Source organism: Rhinoderma darwinii, chromosome 3, assembly GCF_050947455.1.
Source record: "Rhinoderma darwinii isolate aRhiDar2 chromosome 3, aRhiDar2.hap1, whole genome shotgun sequence".
NCBI lineage: Eukaryota > Metazoa > Chordata > Amphibia > Anura > Rhinodermatidae > Rhinoderma > Rhinoderma darwinii.
In genome coordinates this window covers 188925144-188939688 of record NC_134689.1, presented here as the reverse complement: position 1 = coordinate 188939688, position 14545 = coordinate 188925144, and the positions used below count along the sequence as shown (strand labels likewise).

At 43.6% G+C, this 14545-nt stretch overlaps 1 protein-coding gene across 1 annotated transcript in view; it reads left to right on the top strand.

The window, feature by feature from the left end:
• LOC142747939 (uncharacterized) overlaps positions 1-10847 on the top strand; it is a 36369-nt gene extending 25522 nt beyond the window's left edge. Inside the window, exons 2-3 of the mRNA XM_075855055.1 lie at positions 9581-9727; positions 9873-10847. Of these exons, the coding sequence (XP_075711170.1) occupies positions 9618-9727; positions 9873-10101 (339 nt within the window). The 5' untranslated portion in view covers positions 9581-9617 and the 3' untranslated portion in view covers positions 10102-10847. The remainder of the gene's footprint in view (positions 1-9580; positions 9728-9872) is intronic.
• The last annotated feature ends 3698 nt before the right edge of the window (positions 10848-14545 follow it).

Genomic DNA, 14545 nt, shown 5'->3' with positions numbered 1-14545 from the left:
TTACTATACTGACTGTAAAGTGCCGCATGTGTTACTATACTGACTGTAAAGTGCAGCATGCGTTACTATACTGACTGTAAAGAGCAGCATGTGTTACTATACTGACTGTAAAGTGCCGCATGTGTTACTATACTGACTGTAAAGTGCAGCAGGCGTTACTATACTGACTGTAAAGTGCCGCATGTGTTACTATACTGACTGTAAAGTGCAGCGTGCGTTACTATACTGACTGTAAAGTGCAGCGTGCGTTACTATACTGACTGTAAATTGCAGCGTGCGTTACTATACTGACTGTAAAGTGCCGCATGTGTTACTATACTGACTGTAAAGTGCAGCGTGCGTTACTATACTGACTGTAAAGTGCAGCGTGCGTTACTATACTGACTGTAAAGTGCAGCATGTGTTACTATACTGACTGTAAAGTGCAGCGTGCGTTACTATACTGAATGTAAAGTGCCGCATGTGTTACTATACTGACTGTAAAGTGCAGCGTGCCTTACTATACTGACTGTAAAGTGCAGCGTGCGTTACTATACTGACTGTAAAGTGCCGCATGTGTTACTATACTGACTGTAAAGTGCAGCGTGCGTTACTATACTGACAGTAAAGAGCAGCATGTGTTACTATACTGACTGTTAAGTGCAGCGTGCGTTACTATACTGACTGTAAAGTGCAGCGTGCGTTACTATACTGACTGTAAAGTGCAGCATGCGTTACTATACTGACTGTAAAGTGCAGCGTGCGTTACTATACTGACTGTAAAGTGCAGCGTGCGTTACTATACTGACTGTAAAGTGCAGCATGTGTTACTATACTGACTGTAAAGTGCCGCATGTGTTACTATACTGACTGTAAAGTGCAGCGTGCGTTACTATACTGACAGTAAAGTGCAGCATGTGTTACTATACTGACTGTAAAGTGCAGCGTGCGTTACTATACTGAATGTAAAGTGCCGCATGTGTTACTATACTGACTGTAAAGTGCAGCGTGCATTACTATACTGACTGTAAAGTGCAGCGTGCGTTACTATACTGACTGTAAAGTGCCGCATGTGTTACTATACTGACTGTAAAGTGCAGCGTGTGTTACTATACTGACTGTAAAGTGCAGCGTGCGTTACTATACTGACTGTAAAGTGCAGCATGTGTTACTATACTGACTGTAAAGTGCAGCGTGCGTTACTATACTGAATGTAAAGTGCCGCATGTGTTACTATACTGACTGTAAAGTGCAGCGTGCGTTACTATACTGACTGTAAAGTGCTGCATGTGTTACTATACTGACTGTAAAGTGCAGCGTGCGTTACTATACTGACAGTAAAGAGCAGCATGTGTTACTATACTGACTGTTAAGTGCAGCGTGCGTTACTATACTGACTGTAAAGTGCAGCGTGCGTTACTATACTGACTGTAAAGTGCAGCATGCGTTACTATACTGACTGTAAAGTGCAGCGTGCGTTACTATACTGACTGTAAAGTGCAGCGTGCGTTACTATACTGACTGTAAAGTGCAGCGTGCGTTACTATACTGACTGTAAAGTGCAGCGTGCGTTACTATACTGACTGTAAAGTGCAGCGTGTGTTACTATACTGACTGTAAAGTGCAGCATGTGTTACTATACTGACTGTAAAGTGCCGCATGCGTTACTATACTGACTGTAAAGTGCAGCGTGCGTTACTATACTGACTGTAAAGTGCAGCGTGCATTACTATACTGACTGTAAAGTGCAGCGTGCGTTACTATACTGACTGTAAAGTGCAGCGTGTGTTACTATACTGACTGTAAAGTGCCGCATGTGTTACTATACTGACTGTAAAGTGCAACGTGTGTTACTATACTGACTGTAAAGAGCAGCATGTGTTACTATACTGAATGTAAAGTGCAGCGTGCGTTACTATACTGACTGTAAAGTGCCGCATGTGTTACTATACTGACTGTAAAGTGCAGCATGCGTTACTATACTGACTGTAAAGAGCAGCATGTGTTACTATACTGACTGTAAAGTGCCGCATGTGTTACTATACTGACTGTAAAGTGCAGCAGGCGTTACTATACTGACTGTAAAGTGCCGCATGTGTTACTATACTGACTGTAAAGTGCAGCGTGCGTTACTATACTGACTGTAAAGTGCATCGTGCGTTACTATACTGACTGTAAAGTGCAGCGTGCGTTACTATACTGACTGTAAAGTGCAGCGTGCGTTACTATACTGACTGTAAAGTGCAGCGTGCGTTACTATACTGACTGTAAAGTGCAGCGTGCGTTACTATACTGACTGTAAAGTGCAGCGTGCGTTACTATACTGACTGTAAAGTGCAGCGTGCGTTACTATACTGACTGTAAAGTGCAGCGTGCGTTACTATACTGACTGTAAAGTGCAGCATGTGTTACTATACTGACTGTAAAGTGCAGCGTGCGTTACTATACTGAATGTAAAGTGCCGCATGTGTTACTATACTGACTGTAAAGTGCAGCGTGCGTTACTATACTGACTGTAAAGTGCCGCATGTGTTACTATACTGACTGTAAAGTGCAGCGTGCATTACTATACTGACTGTAAAGTGCAGCGTGCGTTACTATACTGACTGTAAAGTGCCGCATGTGTTACTATACTGACTGTAAAGTGCAGCGTGTGTTACTATACTGACTGTAAAGTGCAGCGTGCGTTACTATACTGACTGTAAAGTGCAGCGTGTGTTACTAAACTGACTGTAAAGTGCAGCGTGCGTTACTATACTGAATGTAAAGTGCCGCATGTGTTACTATACTGACTGTAAAGTGCAGCGTGCATTACTATACTGACTGTAAAGTGCAGCGTGCGTTACTATACTGACTGTAAAGTGCCGCATGTGTTACTATACTGACTGTAAAGTGCAGCGTGCGTTACTATACTGACAGTAAAGAGCAGCATGTGTTACTATACTGACTGTTAAGTGCAGCGTGCGTTACTATACTGACTGTAAAGTGCAGCGTGCGTTACTATACTGACTGTAAAGTGCAGCGTGCGTTACTATACTGACTGTAAAGTGCAGCGTGCGTTACTATACTGACTGTAAAGTGCAGCGTGCGTTACTATACTGACTGTAAAGTGCAGCGTGCGTTACTATACTGACTGTAAAGTGCAGCGTGCGTTACTATACTGACTGTAAAGTGCAGCATGTGTTACTATACTGACTGTAAAGTGCCGCATGCGTTACTATACTGACTGTAAAGTGCAGCATGCGTTACTATACTGACTGTAAAGTGCAGCGTGCGTTACTATACTGACTGTAAAGTGCAGCGTGCGTTACTATACTGACTGTAAAGTGCCGCATGTGTTACTATACTGACTGTAAAGTGCAGCGTGTGTTACTATACTGACTGTAAAGAGCAGCATGTGTTACTATACTGAATGTAAAGTGCAGCGTGCGTTACTATACTGACTGTAAAGTGCCGCATGTGTTACTATACTGACTGTAAAGTGCAGCATGCGTTACTATACTGACTGTAAAGAGCAGCATGTGTTACTATACTGACTGTAAAGTGCAGCGTGTGTTACTATACTGACTGTAAAGTGCAGCAGGCGTTACTATACTGACTGTAAAGTGCAGCGTGCGTTATTATACTGACTGTAAAGTGCAGCGTTTGTTACTATACTGACTGTAAAGAGCAGCATGTGTTACTATACTGACTGTAAAGAACAGCATGTGTTACTATACTGAATGTAAAGTGCAGCGTGTGTTACTATACTGACTGTAAAGAGCAGCGTGCGTTACTATACTGACTGTAAAGAGCAGCGTGTGTTACTATACTGACTGTAAAGTGCAGCGTGCGTTACTATACTGACTGTAAAGTGCCGCATGTGTTACTATACTGACTGTAAAGTGCAGCGTGCGTTATTATACTGACTGTAAAGTGCAGCGTGTGTTACTATACTGACTGTAAAGAGCAGCATGTGTTACTATACTGACTGTAAAGAACAGCATGTGTTACTATACTGAATGTAAAGTGCAGCGTGTGTTACTATACTGACTGTAAAGAGCAGCGTGCGTTACTATACTGACTGTAAAGTGCCGCATGTGTTACTATACTGACTGTAAAGTGCCGCATGTGTTACTATACTGACTGTAAAGTGCAGCGTGCGTTATTATACTGACTGTAAAGTGCAGCGTGTGTTACTATACTGACTGTAAAGAGCAGCATGTGTTACTATACTGACTGTAAAGAACAGCATGTGTTACTATACTGAATGTAAAGTGCAGCGTGTGTTACTATACTGACTGTAAAGAGCAGCGTGTGTTACTATACTGACTGTAAAGTGCAGCGTGCGTTACTATACTGACTGTAAAGTGCAGCGTGCGTTACTATACTGACTGTAAAGTGCAGCGTGCGTTACTATACTGACTGTAAAGTGCAGCGTGCGTTACTATACTGACTGTAAAGTGCCGCATGTGTTACTATACTGACTGTAAAGAGCAGCATGTGTTACTATACTGACTAAAGAGCAGCGTGCGTTACTATACTGACTGTAAAGTGCCGCGTGCGTTACTATACTGACTGTAAAGTGCAGCGTGCGTTACTATACTGACTGTAAAGTGCAGCGTGCGTTACTATACTGACTGTAAAGTGCAGCGTGTGTTACTATACTGACTGTAAAGTGCCGCATGTGTTACTATACTGACTGTAAAGTGCAGCGTGCGTTATTATACTGACTGTAAAGTGCAGCGTTTGTTACTATACTGACTGTAAAGAGCAGCATGTGTTACTATACTGACTGTAAAGAACAGCATGTGTTACTATACTGAATGTAAAGTGCAGCGTGTGTTACTATACTGACTGTAAAGAGCAGCGTGCGTTACGATACTGACTGTAAAGAGCAGCGTGTGTTACTATACTGACTGTAAAGTGCAGCGTGCGTTACTATACTGACTGTAAAGTGCCGCATGTGTTACTATACTGACTGTAAAGTGCAGCGTGCGTTATTATACTGACTGTAAAGTGCAGCGTGTGTTACTATACTGACTGTAAAGAGCAGCATGTGTTACTATACTGACTGTAAAGAACAGCATGTGTTACTATACTGAATGTAAAGTGCAGCGTCTGTTACTATACTGACTGTAAAGAGCAGCGTGCGTTACTATACTGACTGTAAAGTGCCGCATGTGTTACTATACTGACTGTAAAGTGCCGCATGTGTTACTATACTGACTGTAAAGTGCAGCGTGCGTTATTATACTGACTGTAAAGTGCAGCGTGTGTTACTATACTGACTGTAAAGAGCAGCATGTGTTACTATACTGACTGTAAAGAACAGCATGTGTTACTATACTGAATGTAAAGTGCAGCGTGTGTTACTATACTGACTGTAAAGAGCAGCGTGCGTTACTATACTGACTGTAAAGTGCAGCGTGCGTTACTATACTGACTGTAAAGTGCAGCGTGCGTTACTATACTGACTGTAAAGTGCAGCATGTGTTACTATACTGACTGTAAAGTGCAGCGTGCGTTATTATACTGACTGTAAAGTGCAGCGTGTGTTACTATACTGACTGTAAAGAGCAGCATGTGTTACTATACTGACTGTAAAGAACAGCATGTGTTACTATACTGAATGTAAAGTGCAGCGTGTGTTACTATACTGACTGTAAAGAGCAGCGTGCGTTACTATACTGACTGTAAAGTGCAGCGTGCGTTACTATACTGACTGTAAAGTGCAGCGTGCGTTACTATACTGACTGTAAAGTGCAGCATGTGTTACTATACTGACTGTAAAGAGCAGCATGTGTTACTATACTGACTGTAAAGTGCAGCGTACGTTACTATACTGACTGTAAAGAGCAGCATGTGTTACTATACTGACTGTAAAGTGCCGCATGTGTTACTATACTGACTGTAAAGAGCAGCATGTGTTACTATACTGACTGTAAAGTGCAGCGTACGTTACTATACTGACTGTAAAGTGCCGCATGCGTTACTATACTGACTGTAAAGTGCAGCATGTGTTACTATACTGACTGTAAAGTGGCGCATGCGTTACTATACTGACTGTAAAGTGCAGCGTGCGTTACTATACTGACTGTAAAGTGCAGCGTGCGTTACTATACTGACTGTAAAGTGCAGCGTGCGTTACTATACTGACTGTAAAGTGCAGCATGTGTTACTATACTGACTGTAAAGTGCCGCATGTGTTACTATACTGACTGTAAAGTGCAGCGTGTGTTACTATACTGACTGTAAAGTGCCGCATGTGTTACTATACTGACTGTAAAGTGCAGCATGCGTTACTATACTGACTGTAAAGAGCAGCATGTGTTACTATACTGACTGTAAAGTGCCGCATGTGTTACTATACTGACTGTAAAGTGCAGCGTGCGTTACTATACTGACTGTAAAGTGCCGCATGTGTTACTATACTGACTGTAAAGAGCAGCATGTGTTACTATGCTGACTGTAAAGTGCAGCGTGCGTTACTATACTGACTGTAAAGTGCAGCATGTGTTACTATACTGACTGTAAAGAGCAGCGTGCGTTACTATACTGACTGTAAAGTGCCGCGTGCGTTACTATACTGACTGTAAAGTGCAGCGTGCGTTACTATACTGACTGTAAAGTGCAGCGTGCGTTACTATACTGACTGTAAAGTGCAGCGTGTGTTACTATACTGACTGTAAAGTGCCGCATGTGTTACTATACTGACTGTAAAGTGCAGCGTGCGTTATTATACTGACTGTAAAGTGCAGCGTGTGTTACTATACTGACTGTAAAGAGCAGCATGTGTTACTATACTGACTGTAAAGAACAGCATGTGTTACTATACTGAATGTAAAGTGCAGCGTGTGTTACTATACTGACTGTAAAGAGCAGCGTGCGTTACTATACTGACTGTAAAGAGCAGCGTGTGTTACTATACTGACTGTAAAGTGCAGCGTGTGTTACTATACTGACTGTAAAGTGCAGCGTGCGTTACTATACTGACTGTAAAGTGCCGCATGTGTTACTATACTGACTGTAAAGTGCAGCGTGCGTTATTATACTGACTGTAAAGTGCAGCGTGTGTTACTATACTGACTGTAAAGAGCAGCATGTGTTACTATACTGACTGTAAAGAACAGCATGTTTTACTATACTGACTGTAAAGTGCAGCATGTGTTACTATACTGACTGTAAAGAGCAGCGTGCGTTACTATACTGACTGTAAAGAGCAGCGTGCGTTACTATACTGACTGTAAAGAGCAGCATGTGTTACTATACTGACTGTAAAGAGCAGCATGTGTTACCATACTGACTGTAAAGTGCCGCATGTGTTACTATACTGACTGTAAAGTGCCGCATGTGTTACTATACTGACTGTAAAGTGCCGCATGTGTTACTATACTGACTGTAAAGTGCCGCATGTGTTACTATACTGACTGTAAAGTGCCTCATGTGTTACTATACTGACTGTAAAGAGCAGCATGTGTTACTATACTGACAGTAAAGAGCAGCGTGCGTTACTATACTGACTGTAAAGAGCAGCATGTGTTACTATACTGACTGTAAAGTGCAGTGTGCGTTACTATACTGACTGTAAAGAGCAGCGTGTGTTACTATACTGACTGTAAAGAGCAGCATGTGTTACTATACTGACTGTAAAGAGCAGCATGTTACTATACTGACTGTAAAGTGCCGCATGTGTTACTATACTGACTGTAAAGTGCCGCATGTGTTACTATACTGACTGTAAAGTGCTTCATGTGTTACTATACTGACTGTAAAGAGCAGCGTGTGTTACTATACTGACTGTAAAGTGCAGCGTGTGTTACTATACTGACTGTAAAGAGCAGCATGTGTTACTATACTGACTGTAAAGTGCAGCGTGCGTTACTATACTGACTGTAAAGTGCAGCATGTGTTACTATACTGACAGTAAAGAGCAGCATGTGTTACTATACTGACTGTAAAGTGCAGCGTGCGTTACTATACTGACTGTGAAGAGCAGCGTGTGTTACTATACTGACTGTAAAGAGCACCGTGCGTTACTATACTGACTGTAAAGTGCAGCGTGCGTTACTATACTGACTGTAAAGAGCAGCGTGCGTTACTATACTGACTGTAAAGTGCAGCGTGCGTTACTATACTGACTGTAAAGAGCAGCATGTGTTACTATACTGACTGTAAAGAGCAGCGTGCGTTACTATACTGACTGTAAAGTGCAGCGTGCGTTACTATACTGACTGTAAAGAGCAGCATGTGTTACTATACTGACTGTAAAGTGCAGCGTGCGTTACTATACTGACTGTAAAGTGCAGCGTGCGTTACTATACTGACTGTAAAGAGCAGCGTGCGTTACTATACTGACTGTAAAGTGCAGCGTGCGTTACTATACTGACTGTAAAGAGCAGCATGTGTTACTATACTGACTGTAAAGAGCAGCGTGCGTTACTATACTGACTGTAAAGTGCAGCGTGCGTTACTATACTGACTGTAAAGAGCAGCATGTGTTACTATACTGACTGTAAAGTGCAGCGTGCGTTACTATACTGACTGTAAAGTGCAGCGTGCGTTACTATACTGACTGTAAAGAGCAGCGTGCGTTACTATACTGACTGTAAAGTGCAGCGTGCGTTACTATACTGACTGTAAAGTGCAGCATGTGTTACTATACTGACTGTAAAGTGCCGCATGTGTTACTATACTGACTGTAAAGTGCAGCGTGCGTTACTATACTGACTGTAAAGTGCAGCGTGCGTTACTATACTGACTGTAAAGAGCCATTAAAGGAGCCCTGACACAAGTTTGAACACTGACATTGTTCTTTCATTTTTGTGTTTGAATTTTGGATACACGTTGCCCTGGTCATTTTAGTAGTATTTATAGCTGGTGCAATATAGGGATATTTACTACACAATTGCCTGTAGCATTATGAGACCTTGCAGTTTATAACAATGATGTTCAATAAGGGCCTGTTCACATCACCGTTCGATTCCGTTCCGTAGTCGACTCCGCTATTGATTCCGTCGGAAAACCGGAAACCAGCCGGAATGGTGACGAACGGAAGCCATTAGCGATGTTTCCATCAACATTGAGATCAATGGTGACTGAAACGGAAGCTGTGCTGTCACTTTCACTTTCCGTTGCGGGGTTCACCCGACAGAACCTCGGAACGGAAGCGAACGGTGATGTGAACAGGCCCTAATGTATTTTTTTGTTCACACAGCTTTAATTTTCTTGTTTCGTTTTACAAGTTGTTTCTTACTTACAATTTATTTTTATTTATTTATTTTGTGTGGAGGGGGGGGGGGGCGCCATTTCCATTTTTGCCTCAGGCAGCAGAAAAGCTAGAATCGGCCCTGGTTGTCGTTAATGTTGTGGATCAGCTTAGTTCATCGCCTAGGTGAGTATAATGCTCTTTGTTTTATTTGGGTGGTGTGGCTGTATGGCGCTATTTACAGTGTGGTCTGTATGGCGCTAGCTACAAGGGGTAGGTGGGGTGCGCTATCCACAAGTGGGTTGTGACACTGTCTACAGGGGGGGGGGCTGTTATTTATGTTTGATAGTGGTGAATGTAAAAAGTTAATTGAAACTTAAAAATGCTTAATCCATTGGGATTTTGTATTTACAGCTATCCTGAGAAGTTTTTCGATTTCATTAAATTGGCTATGAGCTCATTTGATCGACTGGATGAAGTCCTGCAGTGCCATTTGATGCGCCAGGACACCACCATGAGGAGGGTCATCTCTCGTACATATAGGCTGCTTATCACATTGCGGTGAGTTTATAAAAATAAAACAAAACAACGTTTTGCCTTCTTGACCATCGATTAAATTTGTATGATATTAGTGGGTATGGTCAAGATAGGCTTGTATATACGTGATTGCTCCTTGTACTAATTTTATTCTCGCTCTCTTTTTCAGATTTTTGGCAACTGGGGAGAGTTACGCATCTCTGCACCTCGAATTCCGGGTTGGTAAATCGACCGTAATTGTGAGGAGGACATGTCACGTGATCTGGCAGCACTTACAGACGATTTCGATGCCCAGTCCGACCCAGGAGACTTGGTTGCGGGCAGCAGCAGGCTTTCAGTCTGTGGCCAATTTCCCGAACTGCATAGGCGCCGTCGATGGTAAGCACATACGTGTGTAGCAACCACCGCACTCAGGATCACATTGCTTCAATTACAGGAAGTAGTAATATAAGTTTGTTGCTATTGAAGTCGGCGCCTATGGCAGTACTGGGGACTCCCGGGCGCTACTGACATCGACATTCGGCCAGCGAGTGCTGGTAGATCAAGTGACTGCCCCCTCCAAGACCTCTTCCGGGTACCTTGCATCCATTCCCTTTCGTCATGGTAGGGGATGAGGCTTTTCCGCTGATGACCAACCTGCTGCGCCCATACCCACGAAGGGGACTGGATGCCCGGAAGAGAGCCTTCAACATGAGGCTGAGCCGGGCACGACGCTTCGTGGAGTGCACCTTCGGGATCATGAGTAGTAAGTGGAGGGTCTTCACCTGTGCAATGCAGTTGGATGCAGGCAAAGTTGACATGGTCATTAAAGCTGAATGTGTGCTCCACAACTATGCTTGGGACTATGACAGTTTGGACATAGGCGAGGAGCAACAGGCAGCTTTTAGTGACCTACCTGGCAATTGTTTTTTTGGCCGGTCATCCAACCGTGCTTTACAGGTGAGAGATGCCTTTGCAGACTACTTTATGAGTCCCGAAGGTGCCGTGCCCCGGCAATTTGCATGTCTCAGCGAAGAGCAGCCTGTCCAGGACTGATGGTCCTCCTCATGGGTTCCATCCAACCTCTCATCAACCAGCCTGCTAGCAACTTTCGTCTGCTGGCTTTGGGTCATGTCGATTCGTTTTGCTTTGATTTAAAGGCCTTGTATACTTCAATAAAATTTAAGTTCTGTTGTAATACATCTGTTGTTTTTTTTTTCATATAAGTTTGAATGAAGGCCTTGGCCACACGTAACGTAATTTGATCAGCAATTGTAGCAGGCTTTCCGCTGCTCAAATTCAGTACACTTTCCACAGCAGGAATTGACGTGCCGCGGGCCAATAAATAAACCGTGCACGTCAAGTTTGGCTTTGAATTTTAGTGCAGTGTGTGTATGAGATTTGTTAAATCTCATACACTTTGCTACTACTGTATTCAGCTGCGTAGTTTCCATCCACAAGTCAGGACGGAAAATACGCAGCAATTACGCTACGTGTGGACAAACTATGAAATATTTGTAACCGACCCTGTGGCTATGTGTTATTTTTATTCAGTTGGATAATCCATATGTAAATGTACCTAGACATTTAACAAGCTTCTGACATGTCATAGTGACATGGGTGAAATTTTGATTAGTGGCGGTCCAAGCACTCAGACCCCAACAATCAGTAAAACTAAGCAGTTGAAGTGCTTCTGTCAGCGCTCAGCCGCTTCGTGTGTGTTTTAGCTTTTTAAGTAAATCAATGTATCGGAGGACGGGCTCAAAAAAAAGTCTATGAGCCCGTACTCCAATACATTTGATTTAGAGAAAAAGCCAAACACAAGAAACGGATGAGTGCTTACACAAGTACTTCATGTTCTTTCTCCGTGCTCGAACCCCGCGAATCAAAACTTTACACATGACACTACCACATGTCAGAAGCTTGCAAAAGTTTAGCTACACTTATTTTGTAATCTGAAATGTTATTAACAAATAGTTCACTACAGATTACAAATTAAACTAGGGGTTAGACCTTCATAAAACAGGTCCATTAATGCAGCCATATAAGGTATAGTGTCATGGTCAACCCAAGTCTTTTCTGTCTGACCAGGACACTGTACAGTTGTGTGGTGGCGGAAATGTACCTCATGCTTCGTTCACATCTGAGCAGACACAAACTGACACCGTCGGAAAACAGAGGTTTCCGTCTCCATCACCATTGATTTAAATGGTGACGGAGCCGGTGCATGTGGTTTACGTTTGCCTCTTTTGTGCACTAGATCAGTAGTTTGGGCGGAAGCAAATGCGTAGTCAACTATGCTATTGCTTCCGGCCAAACGTTGCGTTCGGTGCACAAAAGAGTCAAACGTAAACCACGGGCACCAGCTCCGTCACCATTGAAATTAATGGTGATGGAGACGGAAACCTCTGTTTTCTGAGGGTGTCAGTTTGTGTCTACTTAGGGTCCCGTTCTGATGGAAACCTCCCACGGAACGTAAGAACGGGACCCCAACGCAGAGGTGAATGAACCCTAAATGGAGTGGATTAACCCTAATGAGATAAAGTGTTTTCCCATGAGGGACATTTATGAGCTATCCGCTAGATATGTCATGAATGTCAGATAGATGCGGGTCTTACCTCTGGGACCCGCATCTATCTCCAGAACAGGGCCCTTAAATACCATTCAGCCGCTGAATGAGGTATTTTCCAAACTTTCCAAAGGTTTTCTGGTGGTGCGTTACGTAAACAGCGTAACTCGTTAAGCTACACAGTTTCCTTAACTACATTAGTAGTGAATTGCAGTTAGAGAAGCAGCGTAACATGTGAGTTACGCTGTTTACGTAACTACCATTACCTTTGGTGAGACTTACGTAAACAGCGTAGCTCAGGGAGTTACGTTGCTTACGTAAGTCATGACGACATAACCTTTTTCATAGACAAAAACTAACCTCATTCAACAGCAACACACAGCGGCTCCCGTTGTGGAGACAGATAGATGCGGGTCCCAGCTCTGGGACCCACACCTTACATTTATGACATATCCTGTGGATGTATCATAAATGTCTCTCGTGTGAAAACACCAACAAAATGAACGTTAAAAGAAATAGACACACACAATTTAATGAAATAATTAAAATATAATTTATTACAAAACCAAACAAAAAAACAATCAACGGATCCCTTATTACCCACCCACCATAATTTACTCCTATTTTAAACATGACAGCTAAACAAAAACATGTACACCACCAGGCACAGCTAAACTATAAATTATAGTAATGAGGGGGTGTGGTGGGGTTTGAGTCAGTAGGCTGTGGACCTCTGCTGGTAGGGTGGTATGGGTAAAATGATTGATGAAATTGTCCACCAGCAGTGGGCAGGGGAGGAGCGGGGTAAGGGGCAGGAGCGTTAAGGGGTTGGCTGTGGGTGGCGGTGGAGACCGCGCCCGAAAGTTGGGCCTGATGGAGCTCTACATCCTGCCGGAAATGGCTGAGAAGTACACTCAGGCAGGGCAGGGGCGTTAGAGAAGTCTGCCGCCACAGCGTGACAAAAGGCAATAAAGTGGTCTTGCCTTTCCGTTGGCATCTGGTGTCAGGAAGATGCCAACGCATACCCAAAATAATCAAACTTGTCATCGCCGTCCACCCTCTGGATAAGGGACATGGCCTCAGACTCCACATCCAATTGTCTGTCCCTTACCCGGGGGATCCTTCAACGCCCCCGCGTGGAAGAGGTGCTGGTAGGGGGGGGGGCGGGATCACTGACCTGGGTGGCCACAGTGGGGGCATCGCGATGAGAGACCGTCAAGGGTGACGAGACAGGTGTCTCCTCCCCCAGCGGAATGCCTTTTTCCACCAAGTCTTCCGCCAGTTGCTCTTCCCCCTCCGCTTCATGCTGGGTGGATGTTGAAGGAGTAGGTTCCCTCTCCATCTGCTGCTGTTCATCTTGGGTGGCAGGGGCCTCTGGCTCTTGAAAATTGCCTTCAGTTCTGTGTAAAATAAAAAAAACATTAAGTACCTAGGAAAATTGTTTTGGGAAATGAAAACATAGGCATCAATACTTACGCCCGTTGTCCCCTGCTAGGCAAGATGAACAGCAGCTCATCATAATGAGGGACCTTTGGTTTTTTCAATGGAGAGTCCCCACTCCTCTCTGCCTTCCGCACCTCCTTCATGAAGCGGTCCCGCACGATCTTCCACCTTTTTTTCACATCTTCCTCTGCAAATAAAAAAATGTATTTAGTTTGTAAAATACTTTACAAAAATAACATAACATGTGGGAAAAAGTGCAATTTTAAATAACAAAGACATACTCACCGTTACGCCTTTTTTGAGCAGGTGAGAGACTACTCCAGTTTGGGTACAGTGCCTTACAAATGTCAATCCATGCATCTTCCCTGACATTACGGTCACTGTACCCGTCCGCGCCTTTGTCCCATAGACAGGGATGTGACTGGACCTGTAATAACATATAATTGAAACGTCAGTTTATTAACAAAATTAACATTGTCCTGCGCACACAAGTTATCATCCGCCACTGCGTATGTTCAGATGAAAGGTATTCATAGTGGAAAATCTGCAGCGTACAGTAGAAGCAGAGTGGATGAGTTTTAAAATCTCATCCAGACGCTGCATAAAATCCACTAATAACATATGTTCACACAGGACGCAGACGCTGCCGATAAGGGCCAGATTAGGTGACGGAAACCTACAGCTAGGTGTCCAAAACCATTCAGTGAAATCGTGAGGAAAGCTGCAGCGTAACTTTCAGTTGGCCTTTCCGTCGAGGGGATACGGATCCTCTGTTGGGACCCCTTAACGGAAGGGCAACGCTAGTGTAAGGGCCTGTTCACATCAGCGTTGGCTTTCCATTCCAGGGGTTC